Consider the following 16878-nt stretch of genomic DNA (forward strand, 5'->3'; position numbering starts at 1 on the left):
TTATTAGAACTTTAAACAAAGAATAGATTAGATAATTTCTTGTCAAAGCTGTAAAACTAGTATTCTTTATCATGACTAATCAAGTGCATTACTCATTCAAAGGCAGCTGATCACTTCACTGATAGCCTTTCAAAGTGGCTTCTCCTCCTTCAGAGATAACCTTACCTGCCTTTGCGGTGGAGATCATGTGTCCTCAAAGAATATCTTTGGTCGACACCTTAGCTACCTAATGTGTCCTTGTGCTGGATTCTGATGCAATCTAGGCATTGAATGCTGACATTTGATCTTCAATTAGGTTAAGCAAGCAAAATAGTTTCGTCTGGCCTTTTAACCACGAATCACTATATAAACTAGATCAAATACATATTAGAATAAACCTAAAGCTAAACATTCAGTTAAACTTTACATAAATAAGCATAAACTTGAAACATAATCTTGGCAAATCAATCAAGACTCAGTTATTATATATATATATATATATATATATATATATATATATATATATATATATATATATATATATATATATATATATATATATATATATATAAATGAAGTGAACTTTCCTACTATCTAGGCTCCAACTCAGAGATTGAGACATTATTTTCAGAATTTTTCATTAGAATTCCCTTGCTTCCGTTGGAATTCTCTCTCCTTGGAACGCCATTTGATTCAATGGTGGTATTACAGCTACCGAGAAATGCTGGTGCTAAAGGTGTGGGAAGGCCGACAAAGTGATTGTTGAGCATAAGCACAACATTGGCCATGGTGGGTCTTTGAATTGGATCATCTTGCACGCATAGTAACCCTATATGTATGCACCTTAATATTTGTTGAGCTTGACATTGTTCAACTAGATCTTGATCAACCACTTGCAAGGCACTTCCTTGGGTCCAATGTCGCCAGACCACCTAAAATGAGATGATAGCATGTGTAGTTAAGAACTTCATTTTAATATATAAATTGTGTATCAAATTCATATCACTCAATCAAAGGGAGGATTAATACTTACATGAGTAACAAGTTCAATTGGATGTTCAGATCCTCGGTAACCAATATTCTTCCGACCAATTAGGATCTCTAAGACCAACACACCATAGCTATACACATCTGATTTAACTGAGAATAGCCCATGAGTGGCATATTCCGGTGACATATATCCACTGTCATTAACAAGAAAAACACATTGAGACTTTCACTATTCTAAGAAACTTTCTGTTTATTTGAAGTGCTAAATTTGGTCAACAATGATAAATAGAGTGTTTGCGTACAATGTTCCAGCAATTCTTTTAGTGTTTCCATGGGTTTCATCTGCACCAAAAAGTTTCGCAAGACCGAAATCTGAAATTTTGGGATCCATATTTGCATCTAACAATATGTTACTGGCTTTTAAATCCCGATGAATGATCTTCACTGGCGAATCTTCATGAAGATAAAGAAGTCCTCGACTGATGCCCTCAATGATCTTAAATCTTCTTGCCCAATCCAACTGTTCTCTCTTTGAATTATCTGCACCATTCATATGTAATATTTGGTTACTAATTTCAACAATCATGGTGTGTGCAATGAAGGACCAACTATTCATGTAATCTTAACCCATTGTATATAACACAATCAATCTCAGAACATATATTAGATAATGGAATTGAACAATAGGGCATTAGATTAGCAAACTCTTAGATAACCATCAATTGAGGATATTGCCATGCAAAATCAAAGACTGAAACTATACCAAACAAAAATTTGTCAAGACTTGTATTAGCAAGGTAATTGTAAACAAGTAGTTTCTCCTCAGAATCTAAGCAACAGCCCAACAGCCGCACAAGGTTTCTGTGTCGAAGTTTGGCAACCAAAAACACTTCATTTTTCAACTCATCTAGTCCTTGTCCAGAGCTTCTTGAAAGTCTTTTTACTGCTACATGCTCTCCGTTCTCCAGTGTTCCCTGTTGTCAAGTGTCACCAGAATTATTACTCATTTATCAAGTGGAAGAATCATTCACAGTTATATAATGCATTCCTTAAATCTTAGGATTGACCTTATAAACAGACCCAAATCCTCCTTCTCCCAACTTATTTCTATCAGAGAAGTTGTCTGTAGCTATCCTAATAGCCTCCAAATCAAACAATAGTGATTCTGTACCTCTTATTTCATGTTGATCTGTATGATCTGTTAAAAAAAATATTTTCCATAGTAAAGAATAAGCAGGTATATATATATGTTCAAACACCATATAATAATAGTTCAGTAGCCATACCTGCATGTCGTTTCTGTCTTTGTGTTGTTGCTTTTATTCTTTGACGGTAAATAAAAAAGGCACAAAGGAATAACAGTGTTGCAGCAATAGGGATGACAATAAATAGAATTCTTCTCCCAGTGTTGTTTTTTCCTAAGCAAACATGGAAAATAGATACAAATTTCATTAGATGTCTCAAAGAGAAATTGTAACATGGTACAAGTTAATGGCAGATAATAAAGCAAGTTTATTATTTGATTTGTCTTCTGATATGGTGGTAAAGAGGAGCCCGCCCAATTCGAGTCAAAAGTGGGGTCAGCTGCTAACGTAAAGGTCAAAGTCAAATAGTCAATGTCAGATAGTCAACGAACTCACCCATAGTGGCCGAATGGAAGTCGGCTACAATTGTCGACCGGACAGGCAATGCCCGATCGGCAAACAGTTGGGACCATACGACAGGATCGTCAGATGCTCAACATGGATCAACAGAACATTAAGCAGGCCGGAGCGCTTGTCCGGTCAGGAGGATATAATCTACTGTACCCAATTACGCAAAGAAGAGCAGCCGGAGCTGACCGAGCGGACGAGTCTTCAGCCGAGCGGCTACCCCGCTCGGCCAAGTAAGTAGCAGAATCATTGTTGTATCTCCTAATATCCTTTTGGGAGATGGGGCCGCTGACACCAAGCATAGTCAACATGCAGATAGTATAGTGGAATCTTCCACTATCTCATCAAAGATTTGCATACTCTGTTAAAGTATGATGTCAGAGACACCTTCAGGACAAGTCTTTTCATAGGAAACTTAGGAAAGTGTGCCAGCCTTGGGAAGCGAGCACGTGAGCTACAAGAGTTCTATATAAAGGGGAGGGTTCAAAAAAGGGGTGTAAATGAGCCAAGCCGCTCGTGAGTTATTCGAAACTCGATTCGATAAAAACTCGTTTGAGCTCGTTTAATGAGGCTCGTTAAGATAAACAAACTAAGCTCAAGCTTCACAATATTCGGCTCGTTAGCTCGTGAACATGTTTGTTAAGCTCATGAATCAACTTTTAAATAAAAAAATAGTAGTTTTGATATTGAATTTATAGATTTTACACTCTACTTATGAAAAACATAGACAAATATATTAAATTTATTTATTAAAATAAAATTATAAATTTTAACAAGAATATTATAATTTTTTAAAAAATATATAATTTAGTTTTTAACGAATATTTAAATTTATAATTTATATTTATTAAGCTCGTTTAGGCTCGATAAAAGTTTGAATAAGCTCGTGAGCCATGAATATATTCGTTAAATAAAGCTCGAGCTCGGCTCGATTATAAATGAGCCAAACTCAAACATCCAAGAGTTCGGCTCAGCTCGGCTCGGCTCGATTACACCCCTAATTCAAACACTGGCGGAGGTACGCATTATCCACTATTCACTGTTGCTCCAGCCATTTTCATTTTTTCGATAACTGACTTGAGCGTCGAAGGGCAAATGACAGGGACCCTTTCCTCAGCCTGCACTAACGATTCTTGTGTTGCAAAGTGGAGCAAGGTTTACGTGCAGTCAACCCAGAAGTCACATCCCCGGCCAGCCTTCTTCACAATTTTTGAACATGATTACATTGACGCCATTTGTGGGAACGTAGCCTGTAACCGAAGTGCAAAGATAGAGGACGTCGGACGACTCACCATCTTGACTTTAACAAAAGAGGAGCTGGATATGCTGATAGAAGTCCGAGCAGCAAAAATAGTGGACAACAACAGCAATAGGAGTTGGCCGAACGCCAGATACATGAGCCCGTGGCATCATTGGCAGGGCAGCAGGATAGATACAGAGCTCGAGCTGAACCTACATCCGTTCGGGCACAAAATTAGAAGTCGATCGACAAGTACAGGGACACACCCAATGCGCCTATCCCTTTCATCAAGCTTTGTTCCAGACTCCATCAGAGGAGCAAGGCCGAGTGGACAAAGAGACAGGATCCTCTTCAAACGACGCTCCCGTTCGAGATGCTAAAAAAGGAAAAGCACCAATATTTGATTATTTGCCCGATTGGATCAACCGCCAGTTCTCTTGGGAAATCCTAGACGACCTCCTACCCCGACATTACGCACCATTGACGATCGGGGAATATAATGGGATAACCAATCCGGACGACCACCTAACCAAGTTCAATAATGCGGTCACACTCCACTAGTACACCGACAAAGTGAAGTGCAAGATCTTCCTCACCACCCTTTCTGGATCAGCGCAACGTTGGTTCAAACAGTTGCCTATCAGGTTAATTCGCAGCTTCAAAGACTTCCGAGCGGCATTCTTGCACCACTTCACTAGCAGCCACTGCCACCAAAAAAACAAGCGTCAATCTGTTCGCATTGAGGAAAGGGCCTAAGGAGGTGCTAAGGGCCTACATCAAGCGGTTCAACCAGGTGGTCATGAATATCCCATCGGTCTCCTCGGAGATATTGATTAATGTCTTTGCCCAAGTACTCACCAAAGGGGATTTCTTTCACTCCCTCATTCGGAGCCCGCCGAAGGACTTCAACCACCTGCTCAGGAGGGCCACGAAATACATAAACGTGAAAGAAACCCAAGAGGTGAGAAGGAATGAGGCGCCTACCGAGCCCACATCAACGCCTGAGCGGTGACCACCGACTAGCCATCAGTCACCCAAGGGACCCCGATCGGGAGTAGCCCAGCAACACCAAGACCTAAGAACAGATGTCATGCAGCATGTGGTAGCTAATCGCCCAAAGGCTGCGAAGGGAAAGTTATGGATGCTATTGTTTTTCTCATTCCATCAGTCGGCAACGCATAACACATGTGATTGCTATGATTTGACACTAATTGAAAGCCGGTCGGCACCTCAACGATATTACCGTCAGTCACCATCACCCGATCGGCATCAGAGGCACCGGTCAGCAGGGAGACAAGATGACGAGAGAGAGGCGACTGAGTTACAATAGCATCAGCCTCAACGGAGGAACAACACAAGTCCCGCCCAAGCTTCTGCTAAACGGAGAAAACCCTTGACGCGAGAAGAGGAGAACAGAAGCAACGCCGCTCAGGGAGAGATTAGAATGATCGCTGGTAGGCTGATCGATGGTGATTCCAACCGAGCGAGGCAGTCGCACACCCAACGACTAAAATTACATGTCGTCGGATGCAGCAAGGAGAAGGCAAAGGGACCCGAAATCAGTTTCGGCCCCAAGATTTGGAGGAAGTAGAGATTTCATACGATGACCCCTTGGTCATCCAGGTAGTGATAGCTAATTAAACTATTCATCAGACTTTTATTGATATAGGTAGTTCGATGAATATTATATTCAAGAAGGCATTCAACCAACTGCAAATGGATTGAAGCGAGTTGTAGCTAATGACGACCCCGCTCTATAGGTTCACAGACAATGAAGTATTGCCGATCAGCCAGGGGTGGCTGGCCATATTGCTCGGAGAGGAGCTGCTCAATAGAACAAGAACTACAAATTTCATTGTGGTGGATGTGTCATCCGCCTACAATGTCATATTGAGCTGACCAACCCTGAAGGAGTTCTAAGCGGTGATATCCACTTTATGCTAGAAGATCAAGTTTCCAGTGGACAATGAAGTGGGTGAACTAAAAGGCGACCAGTTGGCCACTCGGGGTGCTATGTCAAGATGGTCAAGTCCGAAGTGAGGGTCGCGCATGGAAGTGAATGCGATCATGGAAGAGCCTCCCACGCTAGTTATGAAGAAAAGGAGGAGGTTTGGATCCACCCTAGATGATTGGAAGCCACTACATTTGTTGCTACCGACCTAGCTGAGGAAAAGAAGACAGAGTTGGTCGCCTACCTTGGGCGAAACCATGATGGGTTCGCTTGTTCGACACATGAGCTCCCAAGCATCTCACCGAGCGTGGCTGAGAATGAGCTTGATGTCTGGTCGAACACTCGACCAATGAAGCAGCGGAAGAGGGACTTCAGCTCAGAACAGAATCTGATCATTCGACCGGAGATAACAAAGTTACTAGAAGCAAGCCACATCTACGAGGTACAGTTCCCTAGCAAGTTGGCCAATGTTGTGCTGGTTTGCAAGCCGGGCAACAAGTGACGACTCTACATCGACTCCCGTGATCTAAACAAGGCTTGCCACAAAGACTTCTACCCATTGCCCTGGATAGATTAGATGGTGGACTCTACGGTGGGTTACGAGCTGATTTACATGCTCGATGTATATCAAGGTTACCACCAAGTGCCGCTCACCTTGGGAGATCAAGCGAAGGTCAGCTTCATCACAGCCGATGGGACATACTGCTACAATGTCATGCCATTCGGGCTAAAGAACGTCAGCGCCACTTATCAGCGACTAATGAACAAAGTATTTCAACGGTAGATCGATAATAAGAAATGATTAGACATATTATTTTTGGGTTTTTATTTGGTGTTCTCTATACATTTGTGTGGTTTAAATTATAATTTTATCATGTTTACAAAGAAAGGACCGATATGTGCTTTATGATGATTTGTATCTCTTAATTCATGATTTAGTCCTCATAATTAGAATTTGGTCTTGCAGGATGTTGAATTGATACATGATTTGATTGAGTCAAGTCAAGTCAAGAGGGAGCAACCCAATTCCAAAAGAAGTTCTATCAAATTGATGCAACTCGTCTAAAGGAGCAAATCCATTGTACTCAACCCAAGTCAAACCCCTACATTAAATCCATAAATTCTCCATTTAGCCAAACCTAAACCAACTACAATTCCTGGTTCAAACCATGCTATAAAACCCAAAGAAATCATGGATGAACAGTGGCTTACGCTACTCTTCACTTTGCCATCGTTGTTCCAGGCGTGGTCACAAGCTCCTTTCCACTTCCAAATCTGAGATCCAGCCTTCGTCGATGGTGAAATTTGAGCAACCAGCAACCGACGTCCAAGGATCATAGTGTGATAGGAGGCGTTTTCCCTGTCCAAGATCTTGATTTCTTTGTTCCACTGCCTGCACAGATTAGAGGGTGTTTCCCCGATCTGAGCTTCTGTCATCCAACAGAGGTGCCAGTGGCATTTTATCAGTATCTTCAACTCCATTTCATCTCCGAATCCATCCACAACTTCTGAATCGATCAGATCAATCGATCAGAACTAGCGATTCTAGATTTCAACCCTCTGTTCATCATGCGTCAAGAGTTTTAGTTGTTCGCAAGCTTGAAGGGTGGTTCCTAGGAGCTATGAGTGTCATCTATTACTAGCTAGGAGTTAAGATCTTCTTCGTCGATTGCGTGAAGGGCGTTTCCCAAAGGCATATCTGTGTGATGACAGGGAGAAGTAATTAGATCAGTGATCTGAGTTTGTGGAATGTTTTCTTCATTTAGATTTAGAATTTAATTGTTAAATCGAATGCTTAGTTTCTTTTTACTACAATAGATTGATTGGTTAGCTTTTTATGCATTTCTTACTGCAAGTTGCACACTTCCCTCATTGTAGTTTCAGTTTACTATTTTATTTCTGCACTTGGGTAGATGAAATTCGAGTTCAATTTATGTTCTATAAGTAGCTACAATTTGAGTGTTGAAATTTGCATTCAATCTATACTCTGTAGCTTTGAATTTACAATTGGAATAAATCTATTTTGTCTTAGTTTAAAATTCAGTGAAATCCACGAATTACATTTCTTTTCCTGTTTTCAATTTGGAACTTTAATTCCAATAGATCAATAATTCAGGTTTATTCACAACCACTTCCATTAGAAAATCCAAAAATAGTTTTGAATCTAGAATTTACACACACTTATTAGTTTTCCTTGGGAAAATATGACTCGGGGCCTATATTACATCTCTTCTCTTGAATTAATAAGGGTTTTCAATGAATAATAATATGAAGTGTCACATTACATGCATATGACTCAACACCAAATTATGGTGTCATTGTCGGGAAAACTAAAACTAGTAGTGTGTTTGTTTCGAGATTGTGCATAGTTTAATTTTCTTTATTTTGCATCTTTCTTGATTTTATTGTCTATCTATTTATATTCTCACTTGGATTTTTTTTTATGATTAGGACTTTGAGAGACAAACTATTTGAACTTGATTCAGAAATTGATAGAACTTTTAGGACTTTGAGAATTTAGGAAAGATCATCAGAAGTTTCTGAGAGTAGATCTTCACATATAGACACTCCTATGACAGAGCACAATAGGACTATGAAGGAGCTTGCAACTCTTGATGAGGCATCCAAATTTCAAGGATCATCTAGAGAAGATCCTAATAGACACATCCTAATAGACATTTACATGAGTTCCATGTTGTTTGTTCTACCATGAAGCCACAAGATATTTCAGAAGAGGATATCAAGCTAAGAGCTTTTCGATTTTCTTTATCAGGAGTAGGAAAGGATTGGTTATATTATTTGCCCCTGGATATACTACTGGTTGGATTGATATGGAGAAGGATTTCTTAGAGAAATTTTTTCCAGCATCAAGGACTGATACTATCAGGAAGAGCATCTGTGGGATTCAACAAGTGGTGGGAGAGACACTTTATGACTATTGGGAGAGATTCAAAAAGTTGTGTTCAACTTGTCCTCAACACAAAATCAGTGAGGAGTTACTTGTCCAATACTTCTATGAAGGTTTGTTACCTATGGATAGAAGTATGATAAATGCAACAGTTGGAGGAGCTTTAGTGAACAAGACTCTAGAACAAGCTAGAGAGCTTATTTCGAATATGGCAAAAAACTCATAACAATTTAGGAGTAGATCACTTACTACAAGAGGAGTTGGAGAGGTTCAAATGGTTTCTAATGAGCAAAAGGAAATAAGGAGCTCATTGTTGGAGTTAACTTCTTTGGTGAAGCAATTGGCATTGAACAATGCTATCCAAACTTCCACTTTTCTGAATGTCCAATTTCCATGTCAATCAAGGGTAGTTTGTAGTATTTGTTCAAGTCAAGATCACACTTCAAAATTATGTCAAAATCTTCATCAAGATGAATCCCTGGCAGCATGTTCTAGAGCTCAATTCCAACAAAAATATGACCCATATTCATCTACATACAATTCAGGTTGGAGGGATCATCTTAATTTGAAGTATGATAATTCATTTTATCAATAACCACCTTCAAAATAAAATTTCCTCAAAATCAGTATCAACAACCATTCCAGCAGAATTTCTAGAATTTCCAGCATTCTCAACAAAATTTTTAGCAAAATCAGTATCAACAACCATTCCAGCAGAATTTCTAGCATTCTCAACAAAATTTCTAGCAAAATCAGCATCAACAGTCATTCTAGCAGAATTTTCAGAATTTCCAGCATTCAGAGAATCAGCAACAACATACTATTTTGCCAACTTACTCGAGACTAAGTTTGACTCAAGGAAGTTTCAATAACTCTTCTATAATAGATGGACAACAATCAAGATTAGAGGAGATCATGCAAAACATGTTACAGCAGCAGCAACATCAGCAAAGAATAGATTCAGCCTTACAAAACATTGTGAGGCAGATTGAGCAATTGGATTCCAGCATTAACCATATGCAGGCTCAAGGATCAAGTCAATTTCCTTCACAAGTGCATTAACTCTAAGAAATGGGAAGATAATTTTAGACGTGGAATCAAGTGGAGCAGATTTTTCTGGAAATTTATAGCGACTCAAGTTCCAACTCCAACCAGCTCAAACAACCCTATTATAAGCTTTCCAACAGGTCATTGTTCTCCAAATTCAAACTCAAATCCAATTTACATTGATCCCATGACTTGAGACCAAGATCAAGAGGAGGTTGGTATTGGTTTGGAAAATTCCAGTAGTAAAGTTCCAATAGCAATTCCAGCACAAGTTGTCGAGCCTAGCAAGGTTCAATCAAAGAAGAAGGTGGAAGAGGAGAAGGCCAATGAATTTCAAGATCTTGTGAGTCTATTTAGCAAGGTGGAAGTCAATGTTCCTTTGTTGACTATAATTAAACAAATTTCAAAGTATGCAAAATTTCTAAAGGATCTGTGTGTATATAAGAAGAAGTTGAAGGGGAATGAGTTGATTAGCATAGGCAAGAATGTATCAACACTTATTCAACCAGTTCCTCAGAAATGTGAAGATCCTGGAGTTTTCGCTGTACCTTGTGAGATTGGAAGCAATATTTTTGAGGATGTCATGTTGGATTTGGGAGCTTCAATTAATGTTATAACATGATCAGTTTTTTAGAATCTAGGAATTGGACCGTTTCAGCCTATGAGAGTAGTAATTCAGTTAGATGACTGCAGTTAAGTTCATCCAGTTGGAGTTATTGAAGATGTATTAGTAAAGGTGAGAAAACTCATTTTTCCTATAGATTTTTATATCCTAGATATGGAGGGAGATTTTCTGGCCAATAGATCTCCACTTATTCTTGGAAGACCATTCTTGAAGGCTGTAAGGACAAAAATTGATGTCCATGCGGCCACACTTTCTATGAAGATAGGAAACACAATGGTCCAGTTCAACATTTCGATGCTATGAGGCATCCTAAGGAGGATCATTCTATTCTTAGTATGAATATCTTAGAGGAGCCCACTAGCATGGATTTCTTTTCTGATGTTGACTCATTTCGAAATTTTTATGATATTGGTGAGTGTGGGGAATATTCTGAAGGTTTAGAGGATGCTATGGTTATGGGAGTAGATATCATGGACATTTCTGTTGGAGCAATCCCAATGGTCCGTGGGACCATGTGTTTTGGTGTTTGGGCAAAGGGTTTAAGTTAGGTTCACCCTTGTATTTGATATGTGTACTTGAGTTGTGCAGAACTGCAGGATACACATGTGACTCAGGTTGATGGCTTCGGGTCCGGTGAAGGATGGAGCATCCGAGGGACCGTGGACAAGGCAGCGAGAACAAGGGCCGAGGGAAGCGACTTCGAGGCATATGCGAAGGATGGCATTGGGGACGAGCTGTGGGTTTGAATGCATCCGAGGGACGAGAGCCAAAGGAAGTAGGCTTGAAGGCAAGAGGTCAAAGATGCAAATGAAGCGTCAAATGAGTCATAAGGGTGAGGGTACGAGTGCATGAGAGATTGTATTCGGAGTAAAATCCTAGTTTTAGGGTTTTACTGTAGCAGTATTGTAGCGCTACTGTAGCAGTACTGTAGCAGTCGACTGCATGTTTTAGCAGTAGACTGGTGCAGTCGACTGGGGCAGTCGATTGGCAGCGAACAGAATGTCTCTGTTCGCTCGGTTAGTGTGGAATCGAGCCGTTGGGATGTAACGGTCGAATTTCCATAGAGGGCAGTCGACTGCATGTTTTAGCAGTCGACTGGTAGGCGGGGTTTTCCAACCCGCGGCCTATATAACCAAGGCTTGGAAGCTTGGTTATCCCTGACGAAATTAGACTTGGTTAAGGTCTAATTAGTAGTCTACAAGTGCTCAAGAGTTTCCCTTGTGTCCAAGAGGTCTTGGTGAGTTGGTGGTGAGGTTTCTCCACCCACAAGGAGGTTTGAGCTAGCCGGAGATCTTCCAGGGAGTAATCCACCGACGGATAGGGATCGTCCACCTTACGGACACACCGTGGAGTAGGAGCTTTATCTCCGAACCACGTAAATGATCGTGTAGCTTGGTTTGCATTTCTTGTCTTGTATTTTGTTTAGCTTGTTTATTTTGCATTATTCCGCTACACAAGCTAACAACGTAGGAAGCGAACGATTTGGGGGCACCGTCTATCCAACCCCCCTTCAAGTCGGTCGTCCGATCCCCAACAAGTGGTATCAGAGCGAGGCCGCTCTCCATTGGACTAACCGCCGAGGAAGCAAAGATGACCGGCTTAATTGAACTACCAAAGCTTGAAGGTAGAGGCTTGTGGGACATCACGTATTGGATGATGAAGATGGAGGTCTTCTTCAACACGGATTGGGACACCATGATGGTGGTCAAAGAGCCGTTTGAAGTCCCTAAAGACAAGAAAGGGAAGAAGCTCCGATCATGACATTGGACGGAGGAGAAAACCACACTATCAAAGGCAAATGATAAGGTAATATCCATTTTGATTGATATTGTGCCTAATGACATGATGAGCTATGTAGGAAAATACGAGAATGCTCATGATTTGTGGAGCAAGATAAAGAAGGTTCAATAGGAAGAACCTTTGCCTACACAAGAAGAAGAAAAATCTGAAGAAACGGATGAAGAAGCTCGAGTAGAGGAGGAGCAACCGGAAGGTGACGAGCACTCAACATCCGAGGAGAAGAAGGATGAAGAAAGGTCATCCACAAGTGTGGATGAGGAAGATGAGTCATCATCAACATCCTCAAGAATTGAAGAAGAATCCAAGACAAGTGAAGAGGATGAAGAAGAGGTCTTGGAAGTGGTCAACCTAGCAAGCACCTCCACTGAAGTGAAGTCAAAGGACCATATCACTTGCTTCGGGTGCAATGAGAAGGGGCACTACAAGAGTAGATGTCCTATGGGTAAGAAGAAGGTAGCTCCTAAACTCAATTCAATTCATTTTGAATCTAATTTGAGTGGTAGGAAGAAGAAGGAGAAAAAGCACATAGTGTGCTTCACGTGTGGTGAGCGGGGTCATTACCACACCAAATGCCCAAAGAAGAAAGAGATAAAAAAGTTGGCACATTTGAAGAAGGAGGAGAAGAAGTGGAGGAAGAATGGAGGCTCATGTCAAGGGGGAGCTCCAAAGGTAAAGGGTAAGGTAAAACCAAATGTAAATTTGAAATCAAATTTAAATTCCTCTATGCATGCTAGGAATAATTGTTATTATTTACCCATGCAAAATTTTGGATTTAGATATCATGATAGGAATAGGGTTAATGTAGATCAAAACCCTAGGAAATCTATGCATGAAAAATCTAGAAACAATAGACCTAGGGAGACCCAAGGCATTAATCCCAAGAAGGGGAGACACATGCCTAGGAAGGGTAGGTCTAGGAATGTCCAATTTGGACAAATTAACTCTAGGGTTAGAAACCTAGAGAAGGAGAATCAAGCTTTAAGGGGAAAGCTTGATAAGTTAGAACAATTCCTTAAGAGATTCAATGTTGGATCTAAGGAATTAAGGATGATGTTGGGTAGCCAAAGACCCAACAATGATAGATCGGGCTTGGGATACCGATCTAGTCCCTCCAAGGCCAATGAGAGTTCATATGCTAGGGTGGCAAATGATCATGGCAAGGGATAGGTCTCCAAGGCTAAGGGAAAGTCTTATGCTAGGGTTGCATATGACTATAGCAAGGAGAAGTCAATAAATGGCAAGGGAAAGCCATTTAATGGTAAGAAGAAATTAACCAAGGACAAGGTGTCCAAGGTTAAGAAAGTTACGTTTGTAGGCCAAGTGTCACCGGGGGTGGACCGATATGGCCTAGCCATTGTGGATGAGTCACCTAAGGAGGTGGCTAAGGCTAAGAGCTCTAGGGGGAGCTCTAAGAGTCAATTTGGGACCCATGGCCAATGGATCTCAGGTGGGTTTTACTTGGGAGTTTAGGTTGGGTCATGGACTGTGTCAAGTGATTTGGAGACGGAATTGAGTCTCAAACCTAGGGATTTGGCACAATTGGATTGTATTTCATGCAAGAAATATGAAATTGGGGTCATATAGCATGATGATTGGTTTTGGATGTATAGATGCCATATAAATCAATGCTAGGGATGCATTGTAGATTAGTATGGGCAAATACATCAAGAGGAAGCTAAAACTAGGACTTTAGGTCAAGGTTCAATTGAACTTTTTAGTTAGTTTTGTGTTTTATGTCAATCTTGGGATTGGTGATAGATATATTTTTATATATATTTTTCCCAAGTAGACATTGATTTAATAGACCTCTCCACAAAATTTGAGATATTTTGGAGGTCTGTGGAATTTCTGGCGCATTTCTGAAGTTGGCCAGAAAAGGTTGATTTTTTTCATGAATAGTGTACCAGTCGACTGGTACAGTTACCAGTCGACTGGTAACACTGTTCATGAGCACAGAATGTCTCTGTAAGCTCGTTTTCATGGGGGCAGTCGACTGGTACTTCTTGCAGTCGACTGATACCAGTCTGAAAGTGTTTTCAGCACTGGATTTTGACCGGTCAAGCTCATATAGATGTATGAGTTCCATGGGGGATACATATATGAGTTTAGGGTCATTTGTATGACAAGTTTTCAATAATTAGGATATTGTTGGAGAACTTTTTGGATGTTAGGCAAAGGGGGAGAAGTAAGGTTTAGTTGGGAAAACCTGAAAGTACCTTTGTGTAGGGGGAGCCTTGGAATAGGTTCTTAAAAAGTCCGTTGTAAAAATCCTAGCTCATGGGGAGCGTAGGTGTAGGGGGAGCCTTGGGATAGGTTCAAATGCATGATGCATTGTTACGGCGGTTGCCGAGTGTGTAACCTTAGCAACGTAAGTCCATTCGGCGGTTGCCAAGTGTATAGCCTTGGCAACGTAAGTCCAAGTGTGTAGCATTGGCATCGTAAGTCCAAGTGTGTAGCATTGGCATCGTAAGTCCATTCGGCGGAGTAAGTCCGAGTGTGTAACCTTGGCATCGTAAGTCCACTCGGCGGAGTAAGTCCAAGTGTGTAGCCTTGGCATCGTAAGTCCATTGTATTAGCATGTTTATTTGCTATATGTTTTCCCTAACTTAAACGTATTGTCAAACACCAAAAAGGGGGAGATTGTTGGAGCAATCCCAATGGTCCGTGGGACCATGTGTTTTGGTGTTTGGGCAAAGGGTTTAAGTTAGGTTCACCCTTGTATTTGATATGTGTACTTGAGTTGTGCAGGACTGCAGGATACACATGTGACTCAGGTTGATGGCTTCGGGTCCGGTGAAGGATGACATTGGGGATGAGCCGCGGGCTTGTATGCATCCGAGGGACCGTGGACAAGGCAGCGAGGACAAGGGCCGAGGGAAGCGACTTCGAGGCATATGCGAAGGATGGCATTGGGGACAAGCTGTGGGCTTGAATGCATCCGAGGGACGAGAGCCAAAGGAAGTAGGCTTGAAGGCAAGAGGTCAAAGCTGCAAATGAAGCATCAAATGAGTCATAAGGGTGAGGGTACGAGTGCATGAGAGATTGTACTCGGAGTAAAATCCTAGTTTTAGGGTTTTACTGTAGCAGTATTGTAGCGCTACTGTAGCAATACTGGTGCAGTCGACTGGTGCAGTCGACTGGTGCAGTCGACTGACAGCGAACAGAATGTCTCTGTTCGCTCGGTTAGTGTTGAATCGAGCTGTTGGGATGTAACGGTCGAATTTTCATAGATGGCAATCTGTTGGTGCGGGAAGCATCCGACGATCAAACTCGTGTTTTGATAACGGCAAAGAATTCAAAGTTAAGATGTTTTTTAGTCTAACAAGTCTACTTGAGGATTTCAGGAAAGTCCTAGCTGCGGTTAGGCAAAGGGAAAACCCTAGGGGGCGGTAACCCTAGGTCATAGGGGGTGGTAACCCTATGCGAAAAGTCTTGGCAGGTCGAGGGCTTCAGGCAAAAGTCCTAGGGGGTGGTAACCCTAGGTGAAAAGTCCTAGTGTCGCGAACCAGGTGAAAGACTGGACTAGCCGAGGAAGCGGATGTCCAGCAGAAAGTCCGGAAGCATCGGGTGCTGAGCAAAAGTCCAGTCGATCTGGAGGATCGGCTGGCAACAGGTAAATCTCCTGAGTGGAGTAGGTGAGGATGCGTTCCCCGCAAAGGGAACAGTAGGCGTCGGGTCGACCTAGGGTTTCCGGCTGGAAATCCAAAGTCAGACTCGGACAGTCCGAAGACTGTCGTTTATTCCTTACTATGTTTTATCATATTCTAACACTGTCTTGCAGGGTATTTTGCTCGGACTAACCTTTGTTTGCAGGTGAGGAACCTGCTGGAAAAAGGCTGTCCGGGCGCCCGGGACCAAAGTTTATCCCCTGCGCGACTTCGCCACGTGGAGCATCCTGGTTGGTTGGCCACGTCACACTCCAGGCGCCTGGAAGGGATCCAGGCGCCCGGAACCGCATATAAAAGGAGGGTTGAGGTGCAGCTTCAAAGAGAACAACCTTCTAAAAGCGATCTTCTGCAACGTGCTGCGAATACGACCATCCTGAAGTGCTGCAAGTACACCCCAATGACCCGGAGCTCAGTCTTTTCGATTCTACATTGTTGTTGGTATATTTTATTAGTTATTGTACTTGCAATCTGTAACTATTAAACGGATTTATAGTTGTTGCCCACCGAAAGTGATCAAGGATCGCGGGCCTTCGAGTAGGAGTCGCCTTAGGCTCCGAACGAAGTAACTCCTTCGTGTCTGTGTCTCTTTACTTAATTTCCGCTGCATTAACTCTTACGTTTTATGATTCCGATAATCGAACGATTTTAGCCACGAGCGCTATTCACCCCCCCCCCCTCTAGCGCGGTCTCGATCCAACACAGTCGACTGCATGTTTTAGCAGTCGACTGGTAGGCGGGGTTTTCCAACCCGCGGCCTATATAACCAAGGCTTGGAAGCTTGGTTATCCCTGACGAAATTAGACTTGGTTAAGGTCTAATTAGTAGTCTACAAGTGCTCAAGAGTTTCCCTTGTGTCCAAGAGGTCTTGGTGAGTTTGTGGTGAGGTTTCTCCACCCACAAGGAGGTTTGAGCTAGCCGGAGATCTTCCGGGAAGTAATCCACCGACGGATAGGGATCGTCCACCTTACGGGCACGCCGTGGAGTAGGAGCTTTATCTCCGAACCACGTAAATGATCGT

General features: G+C 41.9%; 1 protein-coding gene across 2 annotated transcripts in view; it reads right to left on the reverse strand.

Moving 5' to 3' along the window:
• Window positions 1–562: 562 nt before the first annotated feature.
• The window catches only part of LOC121975553 (G-type lectin S-receptor-like serine/threonine-protein kinase RKS1), an 80489-nt gene continuing 64173 nt past the window's right edge, over window positions 563–16878 (reverse strand). The window contains exons 3-8 of one of the 2 annotated variants that reach the window (XM_042527269.1): window positions 2256–2387; window positions 2037–2167; window positions 1733–1943; window positions 1272–1509; window positions 1013–1163; window positions 563–911 (exon numbers count right to left, since the gene is read on the reverse strand). In XM_042527269.1, the coding sequence (XP_042383203.1) occupies window positions 570–911; window positions 1013–1163; window positions 1272–1509; window positions 1733–1943; window positions 2037–2167; window positions 2256–2387 (1205 nt within the window). In that variant the 3' untranslated portion in view covers window positions 563–569. The remainder of the gene's footprint in view (window positions 912–1012; window positions 1164–1271; window positions 1510–1732; window positions 1944–2036; window positions 2168–2255; window positions 2388–16878) is intronic. The other variant, XM_042527270.1, reaches the window with a different exon arrangement.

This window comes from Zingiber officinale, chromosome 4B, assembly GCF_018446385.1.
Source record: "Zingiber officinale cultivar Zhangliang chromosome 4B, Zo_v1.1, whole genome shotgun sequence".
In the NCBI taxonomy this organism is placed as follows: Eukaryota; Viridiplantae; Streptophyta; class Magnoliopsida; order Zingiberales; family Zingiberaceae; genus Zingiber; species Zingiber officinale.